Here is a 22,667-nt window from a genome sequence, read left to right on the forward strand (position 1 = left end):
CTAAGATTAATAAGCTGCAAGAGAAGCTAAGCTTTCACACATAATGTTGATCTTTTTTGTGTGCATTACACTTTAAGATACACCACACAAATGTGCCAGTAAAATTTTTGACATAAATGTCTGATCTTCTGGGGTCGAAAATATTCTAAATGATCGTCCTCAAAGATTTGATTTTTGAATGAGAGCCAAACGCTCTGTGATTTAAGAAATTCATCGGACATGCGCACAGAGTTCATCTTGTGTAAAAGGAAATTTATTTTACTTGAATTTAATTTTCAAACAACCAATCGGAATATTTTCCCGCAACCTGTTAGAAATTGATTCATTTCAGCAGTTGCGACAGATAAGAGGCGTTGTCGCGCTTGGGCAGTTACGATGACGCAGGAAGCCCATACATTCGTACATGTAAAAACTTAAAAGATAAATTGATTGCCTCAGCAGAAAGATTAATAAAAGTAAAGTTTCTTTAACAAACCGTAAAAATAACTTAATTGTTGTGCAAAGCGATTAACGTTTGACTGTCAGGAAGGTGGAAACAAAACCTGAAACTAATAACATATTTTGGCCTTCAGTAATTATGTGAATGTATTTTAATTCACTTGATAGCTCCCGGCCACAGAAATACGTTTTGTTTTCATTTGACGTGAGAGCAATAAACGAAGAGGAAATAGCAAAACCACTTAAAGTAAACACGGGTCGCGTGGAGACTACCACCTCCCCACTACAACTCAGACTGCTCTGCGCATCAGGACCGGATCTACAATATTTCCGAACCGCGAGAATATTAGATAGTGGTGCTCCCCCTCCCTCGAGCGTTTGAGGTAGGACGCCAAAAATCTTCATTTTGTAGCACATGTCTTTCTGAAGATTCTGATACATAAAACATATGTTCGAGGGAACGTAAGACATGTTATTTGGTCTGTGTGCCGAAGTGCTGAGCCACGCCTCTACACACAGCATTCTTCCATCGCACGTCCCTGTATTTCGCTCTGTGGAATTCAAACGTGTAATATTTTGTAATGGGTGCCATCAAACCATATTCAGGCCAGTGGAAATCAAAATGTCCTGTGGTGCCTCTCCTGCTCCCAGTCGCAGTTTGACATCCTGCCCCTCTTTAAAAAATCTCGTAGTTAATACTGGATGGGATTATTTGTAACCGGCAGAACAAGAACTTTTCAGAAAATTTGTAGTTTTTACTGCCTATTAGCTAATAACTTGCTGTTTTGAGTGACATAATACACGATGCACGCAACCAAAGATAAACTTACGATTCATTCAGAAATCAAATTACAATTTGATAAAAAATGTTCAAAAACCAACATCATATGAGTAATCGATTTTTTAAAATCTCATTTTGTTTGTTTTCGATCGTTGCAACTGCTCGGGGCGGACGTCGCAAGACACCCATTTCAGTTCGTCGTTGATCCATTAACTCAGTTTTTTTTTATTACAGAGGGCATCTAACCCTCTGACCAGAGGAAAAACACACACACACAAACACACACACACACACACACACACACACACACACACAACAGCTACTATGCCGGCTACAATATAAGAGAAAAAATATGTGCATTAATCTGAATAGACCAATGTGCGCTGGATGCTAGGCGCTATGTGAAACAAGGCCTTTTTTCTTCAGTAATATGAATTTGCCCCCCCCCCCTCCCCCACTGAAACTTCCGCCGGGGGCAGATACCCCAGTTTCTCACCGCCCCCTAGTTCCGTGCCTGTTGCGCATACATGGATCTGGCAGTTTAGGCGAACCAGTAAAATTTTTCTGGGTAGCATCTGGCTGCTTGCTGCTATTACTTACACAGCTAACTGCCACACTTCTGTAGCCAGAAGCAGAAGGTACTACTAATATGCGACTCAACCGCACATGTGCATAAGCTCGCTTGCAACCGCTCAAACGAATCTAATGTAAACAGTTGTGACGTCACGCTCATTGGAGACAATTTGTTGTTATGAAACATTGCATAGCCTTCCTAAAGCATTTGACAAATTTTGCTGTTGGCAGACGTTTGTATGAGCACTGTGTTTTGTTCTTGTATATGAAGCATTTCCTTTGCAACTTAAGTTTTATTTTCATTTTTTTTCCTCTTGTTCGTGTTTTATTGCTACAGTATTATTCTGAAGCAACGAGATAGAGTAATATTCTCTCTTAGAGTATTGGTGCTTACCAGTCAAAGTTACAAAAATTAAACTGAAAATTAAAACAATGAAAAATTCCCGGGTTTTTCCCGGTTGTCCCGGGTCGTATACACCCTGCATTAACAAACATAACTGACACTGTTGTCAGTAAAATACTACTAAAAAAGCTAGAAGTGCTAGGTGTAAGAGGAACAGCAAATGGGCAGCTCCTGTCTGACCTGGAAAACAGGGTGCAAAAGGTAGAGACAGTTCACACACTTGCTGATTACAGATTTTTAGTAAAACAGTTGTCAGACAAGAAACATAGGTGCTCTTCTGGGTAATGCATAGGGTCTAATTCTGTTCTTAATATACATCGATGACTCTTCAGACGGTGTAAGATATGAGAAAAAGTTCGCTCTGCTGAGTGCAGCACCATCATAACCACAGATGAAACACACAGAACTACTACCAGATAGCCCTTCAAGATTGTTTACAGTTGGGTAGTGTGTAATAAATTAACAATGAACATGGAAAAAACAAACAATATGCACTTTGGCATAAAGAAGGAAAACAACTCTCTCACATTAAGTGTAGATGGTTGGACGGTTGATTTGAGGTCATCGATCTCATCGGATTGGGGAAGGATAGGGAAGGAAGTTGGTCATGCCCTTTCAAAGAAACCATCCCAGCATTTGCCTGGGGTGATTTAGAGTAATCATAGAAAACCTAAATCAGGATGGCCAGACGTCCTCCTGGATGTGAGTCCAGTGTGTTAACCACTGCGCCACCTCACTCGATGTGGATGGTCTATCTTTGTAGCAAATACAAAGTTTTTAGGGATGAAAACTGACTGACTATTAACATCAAATGAATATGCAAAAATACTGGCAAAAAGAATGTTATCAGCATGGTTCGTCACCTTCTAACAGCCAATGTCTCATGGTGACATACTGTTTGCATAGACAATCAGTTCTTAGCTGTAGGAATTGTTTCTGGGGACTGAGGGGGCAAAGCAAGGACACAATTTTTACACTGTGGAAAGGGGCCTGAGAATAGTAACTGAAAGTAGTAGTTGGACTCATTATAAATAACTGTGTAAGAATCCGGATATCCTTACTGCACTAAGTAAGTACACCTACCAATGTGCTGTTCATATCAGGGAATACATTACGAAAAGCTTGAAACAGCATTGTGTGTGTATCAAGGTCAGTAGGAAACAGCTCCTAAACATGGGCAATGCAGGACATTTAGGGTTCTATGCACCGCAATGTTCAACATTCGAGCAATTCCCCTTGTACTGCATGTTTTCACACCACTGCTTGAGCCCCCCCCCCCCCCCCCCCCCTGCAATGCTGTGGCCACATCTTTAACAGACATAGTATCAACTGCTTTCTTCCCTCTGCAACACTGCACTTTGAATGAACCTATCTTTTCGAATTCTGTAATTATTTTTTCCAGACCATTAGCAGGCATCGAATCAATGCAAGTAATGGATGATTATACATATTTAAATTTCATCATGGAATTCGCAAGCTGGAAAATAAAAAGTGGATAAATTTCAATAGATGTAGATGCAGCAAATCCTTTTAAAGGTGGTTCTTTAAAAAAAATTGTAATACATGATGGTGTGAACTGATGCTACTCCATAATAATGCCCACCCACATTCTGCTAGACTGACAAAAAACACTATACAGGAGCTGAGTAGGAAGTCAGTCTGCACAAACCTTATTCACCCATTACCATTACGACACCATATTTAAATTTTAAAATTTCATTGGCCATTTCTCTCATTTTTCTAGATGAAGCATTGTCTTCACATTCCATGATGTTACTGTCAGGTCCTTTATCCAGTTCCTTTGCCACAAATCATGGAATGTGAGGACAATGCTGCTTCTCCTAAAAATGAAAGAAATAAACAGAAGTGAGGGAAAAGTTCTACAAATGTGACACAGATCTGCATTTCCTATTCACTAACTTCAAACAAGCTTTTGACAGCATAAACCTGCAAGAACTATAAAGAGTACTGGAAAAAGTTGGTATATGTGCTAAACTAATAAGACTAATCAGAATGACAATGACAGAGACAAGAGGAAAAGTAAAGGTCCTTGAACAAGTGAAAGGTTTGACTTTATTAAAGGTATGAAGCAAGGTGATAGTGTCTGCACTGTCCTATTCAATATAGGGCTGCTTAGTGTAGTAAACAAAATCAATGAAAGAGGCACCATATTTATGAAAACAACCAAGATATGCACATACGCTGATGACATTGCCATAGTAGGAAGAAATATCTAACACTCCAAGAAACATGCCGAACAACAGACACAGAAGCACTAAAAATTGGTCTCATGGTAAGTGGAAACAGAACAAAATACGTGGTAATGTCAGAAGTGAGGCCAGAAGAACCCCTAAAGACATAAACATCAATGGGAAATGCTTCAAAGGAGTATCCTCTTTTTTAAGTTAAAAAAGAGGATACTCCTTTGAAGCATTTCCCATTGATGTTGTCCTATAAGTCATTTTGATGTTTCATTAACCTTTTGATCCATTTGTTATAGCAAAGATGTCACATTAGGAGGCAAAATTTTTACTTTAAACATTCCACTTTCAAACAGTTCTGCCAAAGGCTGGGTTGGCACATCATCCAGTAAAATTGGGACTTTTCCCTGTTTATTAATGTCATTTTGACATTTCTTTTTTGTCAGGGATTAAAGTGTTGTCATATCAGTCAATGAATATTTTGGTGCTCAACTTTTTTGGTTTTCATACATTAGGTTTTCTGATTTTTTTTATACACTACTGGCCATTAAAATTGCTACACCACAAAGATGACATGCTACAGACGCGAAATTTAACCGACATATGCAAATGATTAGCTTTTCAGAGCATTCACACAATGTTGGTGCCGGTGGGGCACCTACAATGCGCTGACATGAGGCAAGTTTCCAACCAATTTCTCATACACAAACAGCAGTTGACCGGTGTTGCCTGGTGAAACGTTGTTGTGATGCCTCGTGTAAGGAGGAGAAATGCGTACCATCACGTTTCCGACTTTGATAAAGGTAGGATTGTAGCCTATCGCGAATGCGGTTTATCATATCGCGACACTGCTGCTCACGTTGATTGTGATCCAATGACTGTAGCAGAATATGGAATCGGTGGGTTCAGGAGGGTAATATGGAATGCCGTGCTGGATCCCAATGGCCTCGTATAACTAGCAGTTGAGATGACAGGCATCTTATCTGCATGGCTGTAACGGATCGTGCAGCCACATCTCGATCCCTGAGTCAACAGATGGGGATGTTTGCAAGACAACAACCATCTGCACGAACAGTTCGACAATGTTTGCAGCAGCACGGACTATCAGCTCGGACACCACGGCTGCGGTTACCCTTGACACTGTATCACAGACAGGAGCACCTGCGATGTTGTACTCGATGACGAACCTGGGTGCACAAATGGCAAAACTTCATTTTTTCGGATGAATCCAGGTTCTGTTTACAGCATCATGATGGTCGCATCCGTGTTTGGCGACACTTCGGTGAATGCACATTGGAAGCATGTATTCGTCATCGCCATACTGGCGTATCACCCGGCGTGATGGTATGGGGTGCCATTGGTTACACGTCTCAGTCACCTCTTGTTCGCACTGACGGCACTTTGAACAGTGGACATTACATTTCAGATGTGTTACGACCCATGGCCCTACCCTTCATTCGATCCCTGCGAAACCCTACATTTCAGCAGGATAATGCACAACCGCACGTTACAGGTCTTTCTGGATACAGAAAATGTTCGAATGCTGCTCTGGCCACCACATTCTCCAGATCTCTCACCAATTGAAAACGTCTGGTCCATGGTGGCAGAGCAAGTGGCTCGTCACAATACGCCAGTCACTACTCTTGATGAACTGTGGTATCGTGTTGAAGCTGCATGGGCAGCTGTAGCTGTAGACGCCATCCAAGTTCTGTTTGATTCAATGCCCAGGCATATCGAGGCCGTTATTACGGCCAGAGGTGGTTGTTCTGGGTACTGATTTCTCAGGATCTTTGCACCCAAATTGCATGAAAATGTGATCACATGTCAGTTCTAGTATAATATATTTGTCCAATGAATATTCAGTTTATCATCTGCATTAGTTCTTGGTGTAGCAATTTTAATGGCCAGTAGTGTACATCTGGTGTTTCTGGCTTTTCCGATGTGGAACAAAGGCATTTTATGGATCCTGGTAGTGTTTCACAAACTAATATTGTTACTCACTCTTTACTAGCTTTATATCATGATGCTGAACATCCACCAATAAGCTAAAAATTTTGACAGTAATGATTTCCAGTTTAATCCAGCCTCATCAGTGTTGTAAGCGAAGTCAATCTTATAGTCATTTTCTTCCAATTCTTTTTTAAAACCATCTTTGAAAGAATTTGCTGCATCTATATCTGTTGACATTTTTTCCACCTTTTATTTCCACCTTGCAAATTCCCTGATGAAATTTAAATAGTATAACCATCCAATACTAGCCACAAATGATTCATCGCCACCTATATTTTTATTTAACTATAATGACTTTTCACAGTGTGAAGAACCAGGCATCAGTTGTCAAGCTGATCATTTTTGTAAAGAGCAACAATACAAAGCTTCTTCCGCAAGTTCATTTTTAGGTTTCTTCATCACTTCTTGATGTTTACTCCTGTCTTTACTATCAATTTCACATGTTTACTTAAAAACTGAATTGGTGTTCTCCTTAATATCACTCACTGTAGAATTACCTACACTATACTTATTGGCTAACTTACGACCAGTTTCTCCCTTTTTTATGAATCAATAGTGTTTATTTTACCTTTAAGTGGTAACACCACTCTCTTGTGCTTTGACATTTTTAAGCACAGATGCAACATGGTGCAGCAATTGGCAATGTCTAACTCAAATAATAATGAAATGTGGGGTGCCAGTGTGACATGCCCGTGCACACACGTACAATATTACAAAGATATTTGCCTGTGGTTGACAACCTGGATAATCACAAATCTGTATAACTGAATGTCCACTGTAATCTGGAGCAAATCAAAAAAGATTGTACAATAGCAACCGACCAAATGAGGCACTGCCGTTTTTAAGACACTGACCTAATATTCAAGAGGATGGAGTGTGCTCTGTCCAGACATCTTGATTACATTTTCCTAAATCATTCCAGGCAAATGCTGGGATAGTTACTTCACCAAGGCCACAGTCAACAACCTGTCCTATCCTCATAAAAGCATACTTATATATTCTGTGTTTGAGCAATTTGGTTTTATTGTATCATGATCACAAATCTGGGTCAAAAACATTTGTTGACTTTGAGTCATGAAGTAATTTGTTTACAATGTGAAACTTTTAAGAATCTTGAGATTAAATATTGTCTTTCATTAGTAATTGGAGAAAGCTGACTGTAGTTTACATGAACTGTGAGTTTTACATGCAAGTTATGTTTATTTTGAAGTGTACATAAATGAATTTTATTTTTGGAAATAACTTTCTTTTTGTGTGACAATTAGTTTTAGTGATCAAATGTTATGTTATATAACATATCTTTCTTTTCTTCTAGTTCTATTGTATATTCCCTTGTTTCTTATACTGCACATAATCTGTGATATAAAGCTTGTTTGATTAGTTGGTTGTTTTGGTTGTGATTTTGCTGTGTTATTTTTTGTAACATGGGCTGAAAATTAATCTTCAATAGTCAAATGTTGAGGAGTAAGATGGAGGATGGCGAATCAAGTATTAAATTTTTGCAAATGTTAGGTGTCACTGGGGAATACTCTAAATATCACATACATGACAATAACATGAAATTGATGAAGGTGTCATGTCTACGTTCTGCCAACAGCTACATGTGCTGGTGTCACCGGGAAAATTTGTGGCAATCCATCAGGCACAAAATGTTTGAGAAGTCAAGCTTGGTCTTTACGTTATATGTAGTTACACTGACACACTATTTTTGTTATCAGTACTGAAGTAAGTATGCTGTGCATGAAATGGGTATTGCTAAAAGTGCAGTAACTGTTTGGTTCTCACTCTGTATGCAGATGCATGGGGAAAGGAGTTGCATTTCCTTCTATTCTTGATGGTCCTTGTGAATTTATGGGGTGCAATTTCAATTTTAGTATTGTTAATAAGGATACTTTTAATCATGGCGACAGTTTGTTAACTGTTGCTGTTGTTTGCCATTATGAGAACTTGTAGTAGTGCTCCTGCTGCTGCTGGGTTGGAGAGTTTTGATCCTTGTAATGTGATTACTCATCACACCAATCATATTTAAGTATATGGGATCATTAGGGGGCCGGGGATCATAGTGAAAGTAGATGAGTCGAGCTTTGGTGAGAAGAAGAGTGAAGGGGCATAACTGTTGTTGGTCTTTCGGTTTTGGAGGTCATTATTTCTGATGGGGAGTGTGATAATATTTTTCGGAATGTTGATAATTGGAGTAAGTGTCCAGAATGAAATTTTCACTCTGCAGCGGAGTGTGCGCCGATATGAAACTTTCTGGCAGATTAAAACTGTGTATCGGACTGAGACTCAAACTCGGAACCTTTGCCTTTTGCAGGCAATTGCTCTACCATCTGAGCTACCTGTTGTAGCTTATGCAAATTAACACAGCTAAATGATAGATAACAAATATTTAAGGGACAAAATAAACTTATGTTGTATTTGCACAACACATATTAATACATCTGACTACCAAATTATATTACGTTGTCCCATCAACAAACATGGAACATGTATATTACACAGAGTATAATGCACTCTGCACATCATATCTTGTGCGCCACTATGCACGCTGGAAAATGTTCATATATCCCCAACACTCCCCCTTGAACAAATATTTTTCAGATACCCAACATTATACATTTGAGGTTAAACCATTATGTTTCACCAGCTTCTGAAATTTGTCCTTGCCAAGAGGCTTGATTTGGAGATCAGATAACATTTCTTCTGTGCATAGATAACTGTGGATTATATTTCCGTGTTCCACATGTCGTTTTATAACGTGATGCATTATGTCAATACGTTTGGACCTTACACTGGTGACATTATTTTTTGCAAGTTTAATAGCTCCCATATTGTCACAAAATACCAAAATTGGCTTTAATGTTGGAGGAGATTCTATTTCACTCATCAGTGTACGGATCCAAAGAGCTTCGTGGATAGTGGAGGACGGGGCCATATATTCAGCTTCTACAGTACTCAAAGCAACAGTTCTTTGTCTCTTACCTCTCATTAGTCTAAAACAATTCCAGTTACGGAGTGTCTGCTTTCCAGATCTTTTCCCCAGTCTGCATCACTGCATCCAGTTTTAGAATATTTTAACTTACAATCAGCAGTCCCATTTAAATATCAGAATATTCTCTTGACTGCCATCCAGCACTTTTCTCTCGGATCACTGCAAAACTTGCTTACTGCATTTGTGGCAAATGCAATGTCTGGTCTGGTAGTCTGCGCTAAGTACAGTAGACTTCCTACTGCTTCCAAATGGGTACACTTTCCTTACATTTCTTGTCATCATCAGTTAGTAGTAGTTTTGCATTGTTTTCCATAGGAGTAGAAATAGGTTTACAATTTTCCATATTGAACTTTTCTAAGATCTTCCTTGTGCACAGAGATTGATCAATCCATAATTCTTCTCTGTTGGCACTTCTTAGAATCGTCATGCCTAAGTATTGATTAATTTCCCCTAAATCATGCATATTAAATTCTGACCATAACTGTTCTTTAAAAAAGTCCATCTGGCTTTCACTATTGGTTAAAATAAAAAAATCATCTACTCATATGGCCATGATTGCAATTTCTTCATTGCTCCTTTTATGATATATACTGGAATCTACCTTTCACTGTAACATGCCTAGTTTTATCAAACTTTTATGCAAACATTTATTCCAGCAATGGCCACTTTGCTTTAATCCTTATATGCCTTCCTTCAAATGCCAAATTCTCCTTTTCCCTTGATAAGGTTGCTTAACTTCATCAGGTGGAATCACATATATTTCCTCTTCCAGTCTTCCATTCAGGTAGGCTCTTTTCACATCCATTTAATGAACTAATAAGTCTTCCTTTACTGCAAGAGCTAAATGGTATCTTAACGATGAATACTTCACCACTGGTGAGAAAGTTTCATTGTAATCTATTCCTTCTTTCTGGGAATATCCTTTAACTACCAATCTGGCTTTGAATTTCGGTATTGCACTCTCAGGATTTTTAATACTAAACACCCATCTTGTTCTTAGTGGCTTTTTATTTTCAGGCATGTCAATCCATTCATATGTATCATTATCCACAAAAAATTGCAGCTCCTTTTCAATAGCCTTTTGCCAATCTTGAGCATTTGAACTTGCTAAAGCTTCATCAACTGTGGTTGGTTCATTGTCGATTGTTTGGGCAGCATACATTTCATAATCTGGATATTCTTTTGGTTTTGCCATACGTTAAGACCGCCTTAAACTGACTTCCTCAGTTAAATCTTCTTCCTCAATTTGATTAACGGGTAGCACATCAGCTTCCTCTTTATTCTCATCTTCCTGTTTCAGTTTCCATCTCTGTTTCAGCACTATCGCATATTATGCTTAGTTGCATTACTGTATCATTTTGACTACTTTCCTTTATTTTAGGTCTATAATCCTGCAAAAATACTACATATCTACAGCTTATTATCTTCTTATTTACAGGATTATAAAATCTGTAGCCTTTTGAATCCTCACAGTAGCCAACAAAAATATATTTTTGAGATTTTGCATCCCACTTTCCTCTTAATGGTTTTGGAATCTGAACCATGGCTTCACATCCAAAGACTTTTAAGTGCTTTAGATCTGGTTTCTTCTCAGTCCATGCTTCATAAGGTGTCTTATGTCTCTCAGCTTTGGTAGGTGATCTGTTAATTAAACACACTGCTGTTGACACAGCCTCTGCCCAAAAACACTTAGGTAGTTCAGCATTACTTAACATACTTCTTGCCTTTTCTACATTGGTTCTGTTGGCTCGTTCTGCAACTCCATTCTGAGAAGGACTGTAGTGAATGGTAGTCTGATGCCTATACCTGTTCCATTCAACTGTTCCTTAAACCATCTGTTTACATATTCTGATCCACTGTCTGACCTAATAATTTTAATTTTCTTCACAGACAAATACATCATTCACTTGATCCTTGCTACTTCTAAAATAAACATGTATGTATGTAAAAAATCATCTATGAATGTCAAAAAATAGAAACTACCTCCTAAGGATTTATTCTCCTTAGGTCCACAGAGATCTGAGTGTATAAGTTGCAAGACTTCGGTAGATCTGCTCTGACTCGATTCAAATGGCAATCTAGCCTGCTCCCCTTGCAGACACACCTGACATTGAACATTATTCATTCCATAATTTTCCATCCCAGTTACCATATTCTTCAGTAAAGTCACAATTTTCATATTCAAATGTCCAAGTCTCCTATGCCACAAGAAACCTTTTTGCAGCATAAAGAGAGTGATTTCCTGTTTCAGCATTATTTTGAACTGTATTATCCTTGTAAATACCTCTTATACATTATTTGCAGTAGCTACAATATCACCACAAGAGTCTATCACCCTGGTTCCCTCTATATAGAAGATAACTTTATTGCCCTTCTTAACTATTTCACTTACTGACAACAAATTAGTTGCAATATGCTTTACATAATGTACATCATGAGCAGTAACAATTTCCTTTCCCATTCACAAGCAAATTAAGATCCACTTTTCCTGTGAGTTCACACATTAACTTAGATCTGTCAACTGTGGAAATTCAAATGTCAGTCCTTGACTGAACATAACTCAAACCTCACAGAGCTTTGGTAATATGCACAGATGCTCTTGAACCTAGGAACCATTTGGCATGAGCATCACACGCTTCATTAAAAGAGTAAAAAACAGAAAATGTCTCCTTACCTTTATTGGTAGTCTTTCTCTCAGGACTACTAGAATTAACATGCTTCTTTTCTTTTATATTTAACTTTTCATTACACTTTGAAGCAATATGTCCAGTTTTCTGGCATCTGAAAGATCTTATTGGCTTCTTCTTCTTCTTGTACTTAGAGTATAAAGCCGATGCTGTTTCTTTTTCTAAAGCATTATAATCTGGTTCATTCTTCATGTCTTGTAGAATCTTTACTTTAACACTATCCACTGTAATGGGTATTCCCGAACTTTCCAAACCCATAATCATTGGCAAATATTTCTCTGGTAGTCCAACTAACAATAAAGTTCCAATCCATTCACCCGCAATTTCAAAACCAATGTTCATCAGACAATTGGAGATTGAAATTATTTTATTCACATATTCATCCACACTTTTACACTTATTCAATCTTGTGGTTATCAGCTCTCAAAGTAATCCTACTTTGCTGGTTAAACCACCATCTTCAAATGAGTTTTTCAGTTTGTCCCATAGCTCCTTTGCTGATGTAGCCTTTTATATGTGAACAGAATTCACTGGATCAATCAAAAGGATTAGTTTTGATTTCACCTTCCGATTCTTAGTGGCAAAACCTGATTCTGTAAGTGCCAATTTACCGTTTACAACATCCCATAAGTCATCCAAGTGCAAATACGCCTCAACAGCAAATTTCCAGGTTGTATAATTTTCGTGTCCTACAAGCCGCTCTATTTGCGGTATCTGTATTGTACTCATTTTACAGTTATTTTCTTCTTTGTATAGCATACACAATCCAACTTTATACAAACGTCCGCACACTTTTTGTGCAAATACACATCACCTTAAAACTTATTATTTCTCTTTAATCCAGTAGCTGGGCCCATAACTTATTGTAGTTTATGCAGATTAACGCAGATAAATGACAGATAACAACTATTTAAGGGACAGAATAAACTTATGTTTTATTCGCACAACACATATTAATACATTTGACTACCAAATTATATTACGTTGTCCCATCAACAAACACGGAACATGTATATTACAGGGAGTATAATGCACTCTGCACATCATATCTTGTGTGCCACTATGCATGCTGGAAAATGTTTGTTCACATATCCCTAACACTACCCTGTCACGACTCATGACCCATCCTCAAGCTTCAGTTCCACCAGTACCTTGTCTCCTAAATTCCAAACTTCACAGAAACTCTCCTGCAGACCTTACAGAACTAGCACTCCTGGAAGAAAGGATATTGCAGAGACATTTTTCAACTACAGCCTGGGGGATGTTTCCAGAATGAAATTTTCATTCTGCAGCGGAGTATGCGGTGGTATGAAACTTTCTGGCAGATTAAAACTGTGCGTACTGGTGGATCTGAAACTGTGAGGACAGGTTGTGAGTTGTGCTTGGGTAGCTCAGACAGTACAAATGGCAAAGGTCCCAAGTTCGAGCCTTGGTCCGGCACATAGTTATTATCTGCCAGAAAGTTTCATATCAGCGCACACCCTGCTGCGGAATGAAAATTTCATCCCCCAGACTGTGGCTAAGCCACATCTCTGCAATATACTTTCTTCCAGGAGTGCTAGTTCTGCAATGTCTGCAGGAGAGTTTCTGTGAAGTTTGAAAGGTAGGAGATGAGGTAGTGGGGGGACTGAAGCTGTGAGGACGGGTCATGATTCGTGCAAGCATTGTGTTTTCACTACATTAATAGACAAATATGTAGGGGCAGCAGGGGATATATTCAGCTTTTCATGAAATATGATATTGAATTAACTCTCTACTACATTACTTTTTTAGGAGATCAATTTGGGTTAAAAAATTATCTGGGATGTAGGGTCTGACACAAAAAATACTACAAGAGATGTGAAAACATAATATGTGCTATCATTAAGCATTATTTTACAGAGGTAAAAAATCTGAATAGGTGTGATCTAAGTGGCAGAAATAATTCACTCTTTTGCTGCTTTTGCGTGTGTTTACATACACTTGACCTTCAGCAAAGGTTATCGATTTTGAACTGTTTCTGCCAACATAATGATGTTAACTCAGTCTAACTCAATGCAGACACACTGTGTGTGTAGCCAGGCGGTAACATTGTGCATATACAAGCAATTTTCTTAATTTTATATGTAAATTTACACCATGAAATAGAGGCTTAAAGACTACGAGACTTGAGGCTATATCAATACTATACAGGGATACTAGAGGGGTGGGGAGTGTAAAATCCGTTGTTTGGAAAGGTGAAAGGCCATAGTCAATGTTACATGCTGACCTTGACACGAACTGTTACCAAACAGTATTCCGGTGTTTCTGTCTGGGTGGAGAGAGCGAGATTTGGGACGGAGTCCTTTCATCTATGGCACTGTGTTCTGTTAATTGCGGTCTGTGTTCTCACTGAGTCTGTGTTTTTAAATTAGTTGACGAATTCCATTATTTTATTACTGTTCACAATTTTTTCTTTATTGTGTTATATATTTTATCATTATAGCGATTGTGCAGTGGTTAGTTTAGAATTTAGTTTGCCGCTGCCCTCCTCACCCCCTACCCCACATCATTTCCCTGCAATAGTCCCATTAGCATCAACATTTATTATTTAGAATATGTATGATTCAGCACTTTTTGTTTATATTTTGTTGCTGAGATAATGTTTAAGGTAGTTGGCTGCCATTTTGAAACCATGTTTGACTTGCATCCTGGGGCTTGATACGGCATCAATCAAAGCTGGCATATGGTATCAAACCTGCTGGTTTATCCACAAACCTTATATCACTGAAAGATGATTCCTGGATGAATAAATAAATAAATAAATATGTGGAGGTATACCATGTCAAAAAGTGCCCGATTCACTTTCCTGTAATTATAAATATCTATTCAACACATGTAACATCTGTGAAAGACCCCACACTGTCATAGGCCCCACAATAACAATGCTCAGGTTCTCAGGATAAAATAAACAATGAAAGTACTATTTAGGATCATGTGCACATGTTAATGGACAGTATGTATTTTGGAACCTCAGAAGGACACCTGTGTCATACAGTACACTATTGAATTAAGCCGCATTTTATGCATGAACTCTTACAAGAATTTAATTTAGATGTTTCCTTCCATTTGGGTCTGCTGTGTATTATTTTGAGTTTGCATCATAATACTGTCAACAGTGATTACTTTTTAATGTTAACAAAGCTCATCCAAAAGCCATTGACTTATATAAACTTTCACCAAATGACATATGCCATTAGACAGAACAGTGGGATAACCAGAATATACCCACAGTCTGACAGATACTCCTTTGTTCAAAATAATTTACCTTGGTGATGCTTTTGTGATACAATGTGCTTGCCTACCACATTTAAGAGAGTGTGTGTGTGTGTGTGTGTGTGTGTGTGTGTGTGTGTGTGTGTGTGTGTGGTTTTTAGTGGTAGTGATGGTGGTGGTGAGGCCAAATATACATTATCACAACTCTTCAATCCATCATTGGTAGCTTCTCCATTTCCAATTAGATCCAAATAGTTAGCTATACATGTGTACTGTTCACACATCGACTAAAACAATTCAATAGTTTCTATACATAAATTACCAAAATGAAGGAAACTTTTTTTTTGAAATTTCATTTATGAAGAAAATGTTTGCATACAGACAAATGTATTTGCAAAATAACACGAGCTGAATATATCACCCAACCCAACTCACCAAACAACTGTTTCCAGGATGTTCCTAGAAAATAATAATGTTCATTCTCAAGTTTCATCCACTGCTCAATCAAGATTTACTAAAAGAAATATAGGAAAAAGGCCATCGCTGTAGCTCCTAGGAACGATAGAATTACTTACGTGATGAGCGCTTCCCATTCAAAAAAATTTTCTTCGTTAATTGGTCCCGCAATTATGCCTTCGGGGGGATTTAATGTTAACTCTGAAATTCATGACAAAAATAAAAAAATTCAAGACAGTTCAACACCAATAACACGTAAAAATGTCTACGCAAAATTAAACATTCATTGTCAAATAACATAACATCGCAATATGTATCCCTGGGTATTGTAGAAGAATCAATATTCCTCTTACGTTTGTATTCTGCCATCAGCCTCCGTAATGCCGACCCTGCCATTTTCACATTTGTTTAACACCTGCCCACTCACCACATCTGTTTTTTTTTATCACTGTCGTGATTTGTTTTCACTGTATGACAGCGACTTTTCTTTAACAAAACATCGAAATGGCTAAGATGCAGTATTGTCTCTGACGATATACTATCTTTGATGCGTACACTCTTTCATCTTTGTACTTGAATGTTTGCGCGGTGCTGGTGTGTTTATGCACGTGTGTTCAGAAAGTGTAAACTGCATGAGTAAAAATGCTTGTGTTGTTCGAAACGCCGGCAGGATATGCCATATTCAAGGTGGGTGTTACGTGACTACATTATTATTTCTTTGAGGAAAATAATAAAATACAGTTATTAATCGGCTTTAATAATAAGCTTTGTATAATAGTCGTATTTTTTTTATGAAAAGGAGCATATTGAATAGGTTATGTATTCGTGTTGTGTGACGATATGGCGTTACTTTCGTAATACGTATTCATTGGTGCTTGTATTAACCATGTGTGCTGTCTGTTAGTTGCCACACTTCGACTTAACACCTTTTTTGCAATGAGTTTTACTGTTGAAGAAAACTGACAGTATACTCGTGTGTGAATTAAGGGAAATTAGTCATTTTTCATTTACTTGCGCATATAATTGCTTTGGGAATGATACGTGAGGCATTTTTTTCGCATCCTTGATCTTTCCCCAATTCCTCTTCAAGTTTATGTAGTTTCTTACTGGCTTGTCAAATTAATCTGCGGTATTATTCTTTATCGCTTGTTGTGTTTACAGCAATAACTTCCAAATTTCGGCCTATGCCGTGTGTAATAATGAAGTAACCATTATAAATGAAGATAAGTTTTGAATTTTATTGATATAGTGTGTACCCTATCGTGTTCGGCTAATAAATAATACAGTGGTTAAGAAAAAAAAAAATTTCACTCTTACCTCCTTTAGTTAATTTTTCACTACCTTTCATGAATTGATATTTGTAAATGCCACAGTGGTTTATCTGCTGTATGTTTATATTTCATCTCCCGTAATTGCGTTACTAATGAGGTGATACACGCACAAAAAAGAAGGAAAAATCATTTTAAGTGTGTAGCTCTAGATTACCTTCAAAATATGTGCCATTTATGACTTTTACTTTAAAATCTCTAGTCGCCTGTTATTATGTAGAAAAAATGGCATTCTTGTGTCTCAAAAGCTGCTGCTCATGTAGCATCTCTCACACAAGCAAAGGCACACAGTCCTTGCCTTATTCTTAATTCCCATTGCAGTTGATAATTTTTGGTGCTGTTTGCCTGAGCATATTTCTGTAATTTGCATTTTGTTATTGGTAGTCCTAATGGAGGCTGACATCTTGAAAAGACGAGCTGTTTTCACTGCATCCTTAAAAAATCATTTCTTTTTTCAATAGAAGTTCAAGAAAACATGTTATCTCTGTGTTGAAATTCTCTCTACTGCATACAACAAGATGTTTTAAGATCAGCTAGTTTCATTGTTCAAGGTGATATATTCAGCAGTAAAAATAAAATAAGAGTTCACTTAGGTGAGGGAGAGGGTGGTGTTTTATTCCATTTTTGCTATGTTGGAGCTAATACAAATGTTATGGTATAGACCAGTGTACGTATACATAAAACATTTCATATTTCCAGCTGCTAGATGAGAAGAAACTGTCAGAAACAGAAAATCTGTATCAAGATTTTGAAACTCCTGAAGCAGCTAGCAAGGTGTAAGTATGAGTGTTACACATATCTTAACTCTGGTAATCTGTGGCAGCCGTGTACATCATGACTTCTTGTAATCTGTCTTTTTTTTCCCCATCAGAGTGAAGTTGAAACATTTTGAGAAGTTCTCAGATACAACAGAAGCACTTGCTGCCACGACAGCTGCGGTAGAAGGCAAACTTTGTAAACCGCTGAAGAAAACATTAAAGAAAATAATTTCAAAAGATGTGCAAGATCAACTTCTTGTGGCTGATGCCAAGCTGGGAAATGCCATCAAGGATAAACTCCAACTGTCATGTGTTTCAAACACCGCTGTTCAGGAACTTATACGCTGCATCAGATCACAGATGGATGGATTGATAGCAGGATTACCAAAAAAGGAAATGGCTGCCATGGCCCTTGGTCTTGCTCACAGGTATGTGTCTACCTGACTATAGGGAAACAGTAAAAGCCTTGCTCAGGACCAATGTCATATTTACATGTCTCATGCAGAGAAATGTTGTCATCTCTCAGCGTGACATGATGGGAATGAGTGGGGGTGTTTTAGATACATTGCTACACTGCCAATGAGAGAGTAGCAGACAGACAGTGCGATTTGAAGGAATATTGTCATGTTCACCTGTCGATAAATCACATCCTCTGAAATCTTAACATATACAGAAGAAACAACCAGATACGTTGACAATCATGATTATTAATTTGATTTAAGCTGTGCTGTTAGGTGCCAACCCAACCACAACCTCGTAATTTGCAACATTTTGGAAGAAACAGTGAAGTGAAGTGTTTATGACAGCAAAGAGTTGTAATTAAATTGCTTATCATTTCAGTAACAGCAGTATAAGCTGTGTTGTTAGGTGACAATCTTGTAATCTGTAAAATATTCGGCAGCAAAGCAAGCCGAACACAGGCAACAACAACAATTTTTAATTTACTTTTTGCAAGTGAAACTGTTACATTCCAACACCTTGGGCTCAGCTTAGGTTGATCTGTCATCTGAACAAGGTTTTCTTGAGCTTTTATTTTCATTGGCTTCACCTGTTCAGACAAAACTCTCACTTTCCAACCTAACCTAGGCCTCCTGCTGAGCTACAGATCAGTCTGTCGCCACAATGAGATTTATAGCTTTCACATTCTTTGGCTGTGTCAGCTCACAACTGCCTACTGTCACATTCCAACTTCATTACAGCCTCATAATTGGCTTTCTTAGAATACTGTAAAAGCGATGCTGTGTCTGTAACCATAGTTGATGCTTGCAGACACATCATCACTTTTACAGTATTCTGTGGAAGTAAAGTCATAGAAGCTGGCCACTGAAGGGATCATGTATATGATCTGAGTTCACCCCCTCAGTGTCAGTTAAATCTGAAGGTGGCATATTGAGTCACTGAAACTGGTTGCAGTGTAATAAAATGGCATTAGGGAAGCATCCAATTCCAACCGTCTGCTTTGACACGTGACGCCATCAGTGTGGCAGAAATGCCTACTTCCAGTGTATACAAATTGGCGATGATATCATCACTACATATACATACCAACAAACACAAACAGTAATAAAAGTGACACGAGAATGTCTCACTCCAACAATAAAATGAAACTAATGGGACAACTGCGGGAAATTGGGGGTTTAGGGTGGGGACAAGGTAAACTCAACTTACGACATAATGTTACAGCCACAAAACCAACAGGAATCTTATACTTCACTCGACCTATATAGCTCAAACCAAGGTCACGATACCAAGAAACCAATATTTGCATTTCCGAAAAGTGGATTTGGACATTTCTCTTGACATATATAGCTTAAACAAAGCCTTTGATACCAAAAAGCCAACACCTACAACTCCGAAAAATGGAATCGAACGTTTCCCTTGACCTATATAGTTCAAATTTAGCTCTTGGTACCTACCGGTAAACCACAAATAAAGAAAAAACCACAACCACAAACTTCACACATCTACATAACTCACAAAACACCACCAAAACCAAAATCCCAACAACTCAAAAAAACTCCATGTTTAACAGATCAATTAAAACACAACAGAAATACCATAAATATAAAACAGACATAACATCAGAATTACTACAGAATAAAACAAAAACTACTTACCAATAAAAGCCTCCGACAAAATTCAATTGCCGGCCGCTGCGGCTGAGCAGTTCTAGGCGCTTCAGTCCGGAACCGTGCGACTGCTACGGTTGCAGGTTCGAATCTTGCCTTGGACATGGATGTGTGTGACGTCCTTAGGTTACTTGGGTTTAAGTAGTTCTAAGTTCTAGGGGACTGATGACCTCAGATGTTAGTCCCATAGTGCTCAGGCTGGCTGGGAAGAGGGCACACACACACACACACACACACACACACACACACACACACACACACACACACACACACACAGAACCATGTCTAGCAAAAACACCACACACATAAACAAAAGGGAAGTAAACATAACTCGCTGAAAACATAGTAAATGCTTACAAATCCATATTACTGTGCTGACTACACAGACTCAAATAACCCCACGTTACCACAGTGATAACCAAGACTCAAATGAACCCAATACCACATGTTAAACGCAACACGTCAGTATCCACTACCAGTGTGTGCCATCAAATACAACAACATGACATCTACAAACACGAACCTAATAAAAAACAAAGTGCCATTGTGACATCACACGCCACAACACTATTACACCATGGATCGAAGTAAAGGATGGAGTTGGATGCTTCTAATGACCCAATAAAATAACATCAAAACAGTGGCTGTAGGCGTTGTATTTAATTATGTAAGTGAATGGCTGAACTCCTGCACATGGACAGACGTAACAAAAACTTTCGGTGAATTGTTTCACTTGATTAATTATGAAACTAACATTAGATATTCCTGCAGAGACATGCACAGATGCGTATAATAGTCCTGTATCGCTGACATCAGACTGTTGCAGACTGTTTTACTGTCACTTATTGTGCCCTCCTCTACAGGAGATTGATTCTACAGAGATGATGTGAAACTATTTGTTCTCGAGATCTAGAAGCCTATATTTATGTCTTGTTTCCTGACTTCTGGATGACATTAGATACATATCCACACTGTCACTTAGTGGCCAAAATACAGGTCTTATAGAATATAAGGCCAGCTTTGTGGTGTGGTTTGAGATTATTAGCAAATATAACTCTTATCTTTCTTAACATGATGAGTTTGTCTGATCTGTGAGAATGTTTGCAAATGGTGCTGATACATATAAAAAAAATTAAGACTCCAGAAATATGTAGTGACTTGAAGGAAGATCTGCAGAGGGTTGATGCTTGATGTACAGACATACAATTGACTCTCAGTGTACAGAAATTTTGGAAAAAACTGATGTTCTTTTTGTTGCTTTTATTTTATTAAATTACAATCGCATGAGTGTTCCACAAATCCTGTAACTTGTTTTGGCAAGCGAAACATTATCTTCAGACTAAAAGCATGTGCTGCAAACGATGATGTGACTTCCCTTTAAATTGCATTTAGGGATAGTTCTGTCACTGTTAGCATCACGTGGTTTTAGTCTGAAGTCGATTTAAAGTTCTAAATTTGCATGTTTTACTGTTCGTGTAGCTTCTGCTGTGTAAGGTTTCATTGATTGTATCAGTACCCATTTGTATTGTGATATATTGCGAAATTTCGAACTTTAGTGAGTGAAGCAATAAACTAGTACTGTTATCGTTAAACTAAATTCTGCTCTTTTAAATTTTTTTATGTGGGAAATAGGTTAGTTACAGAATTTTCAGATGTTTTCAAAACTATGTTATTGTTAAATTAGCAGTACGAGTGTTTTGGATACGTAATTTAGTTCATAGCAAATCAGCTTTTGTGATTCATAGTCCAACCTGTGTATTGTATGCATCCCCCTGAATTTCGTTGTATATCTTCGCAAATAAGCATGCATTTTAGAGTATTTTTGGAAGGTACCACGGTCTTTTGCATAATCTATGAGCAGTTTGTAACAAATCGGCAGTTGTGATTTAGCTACTGTAGCGGATTTTCTAACACATCATCTTACATCAAGTTTTCCCTTGAAGAGGTGTTGCCCTATATATTATCTGCATTTATCAAAAATTAACTCTGTTTTCAAGTTTTCTAACAAATATAATTAACGTCAAAACGTTTCATAGGAAACTAGTAATTTTTATCACAGGTTTTTGTGTTGTCTTAATAGAAATCTCATTTTGCTTTATCTATCAATTGTTATAGGGAGTTAGCAACTTAAAAGATAATCAGGAGGTTTAATTTAAAGTTATTTGTTCACTGCCTTGTAGTACATGGGACCAAGCAAAATGCAGTGCCACTGCGAATGCTTTTCTCAAACACGGAATGAGTTGTTCATAAGCAGCTGGAAATCACCCTGAGTACTGTGAAATGATTGACAGCTGTTGCGAATCGGTGTGTTGGAAGAGCTCCTGAGAGTCATGTACAGTCACTGCGATACCTATACCAGAAGCACCTCAAGTTCTATCCTCTCCTGTGGATTCTGTCTCCTCTGCAGAAAGTACAGGGTCTGTCATTACCTGTCCACTTGGCTGTGAGTGGCATGTCAGTGGGTAATCTAAGCATCCTGTACAGGGTGGACAGGGGCCAGGGAGGACTCAGGGTGTTGTACCGATCCCCCTAACCAACAAGTCTGAGCTGTCTTTCACTGAAATTGATACAGTGGGACTCACTTCACCTGTTGGGGGAACCTGTTTTGTCCGGTGTCAGGAGGCGGCAAACACAAAAGTGTAGGGCTCTATTAATTGCCGGCAGTTCAAACATATGA

At 38.1% G+C, this 22,667-nt stretch overlaps 2 protein-coding genes across 2 annotated transcripts in view; one reads left to right on the top strand and one right to left on the bottom strand.

The window, feature by feature from the left end:
* LOC126187304 (ubiquitin-conjugating enzyme E2 G2) overlaps positions 1–16,282 on the bottom strand; it is a 42,312-nt gene extending 26,030 nt beyond the window's left edge. Inside the window, exons 1-2 of the mRNA XM_049928297.1 lie at positions 16,129–16,282; positions 15,895–15,976 (exon numbers count right to left, since the gene is read on the bottom strand). Of these exons, the coding sequence (XP_049784254.1) occupies positions 15,895–15,976; positions 16,129–16,171 (125 nt within the window). The 5' untranslated portion in view covers positions 16,172–16,282. The remainder of the gene's footprint in view (positions 1–15,894; positions 15,977–16,128) is intronic.
* Positions 16,283–16,319: 37 nt separating this feature from the next.
* Positions 16,320–22,667, top strand: part of LOC126187303 (nucleolar protein 58) — a 75,676-nt gene continuing 69,328 nt past the window's right edge. The window contains exons 1-3 of the mRNA XM_049928296.1: positions 16,320–16,462; positions 17,803–17,879; positions 17,975–18,289. Of these exons, the coding sequence (XP_049784253.1) occupies positions 16,418–16,462; positions 17,803–17,879; positions 17,975–18,289 (437 nt within the window). The 5' untranslated portion in view covers positions 16,320–16,417. The remainder of the gene's footprint in view (positions 16,463–17,802; positions 17,880–17,974; positions 18,290–22,667) is intronic.

This window comes from Schistocerca cancellata, chromosome 5, assembly GCF_023864275.1.
Source record: "Schistocerca cancellata isolate TAMUIC-IGC-003103 chromosome 5, iqSchCanc2.1, whole genome shotgun sequence".
Classification (NCBI taxonomy): domain Eukaryota; kingdom Metazoa; phylum Arthropoda; class Insecta; order Orthoptera; family Acrididae; genus Schistocerca; species Schistocerca cancellata.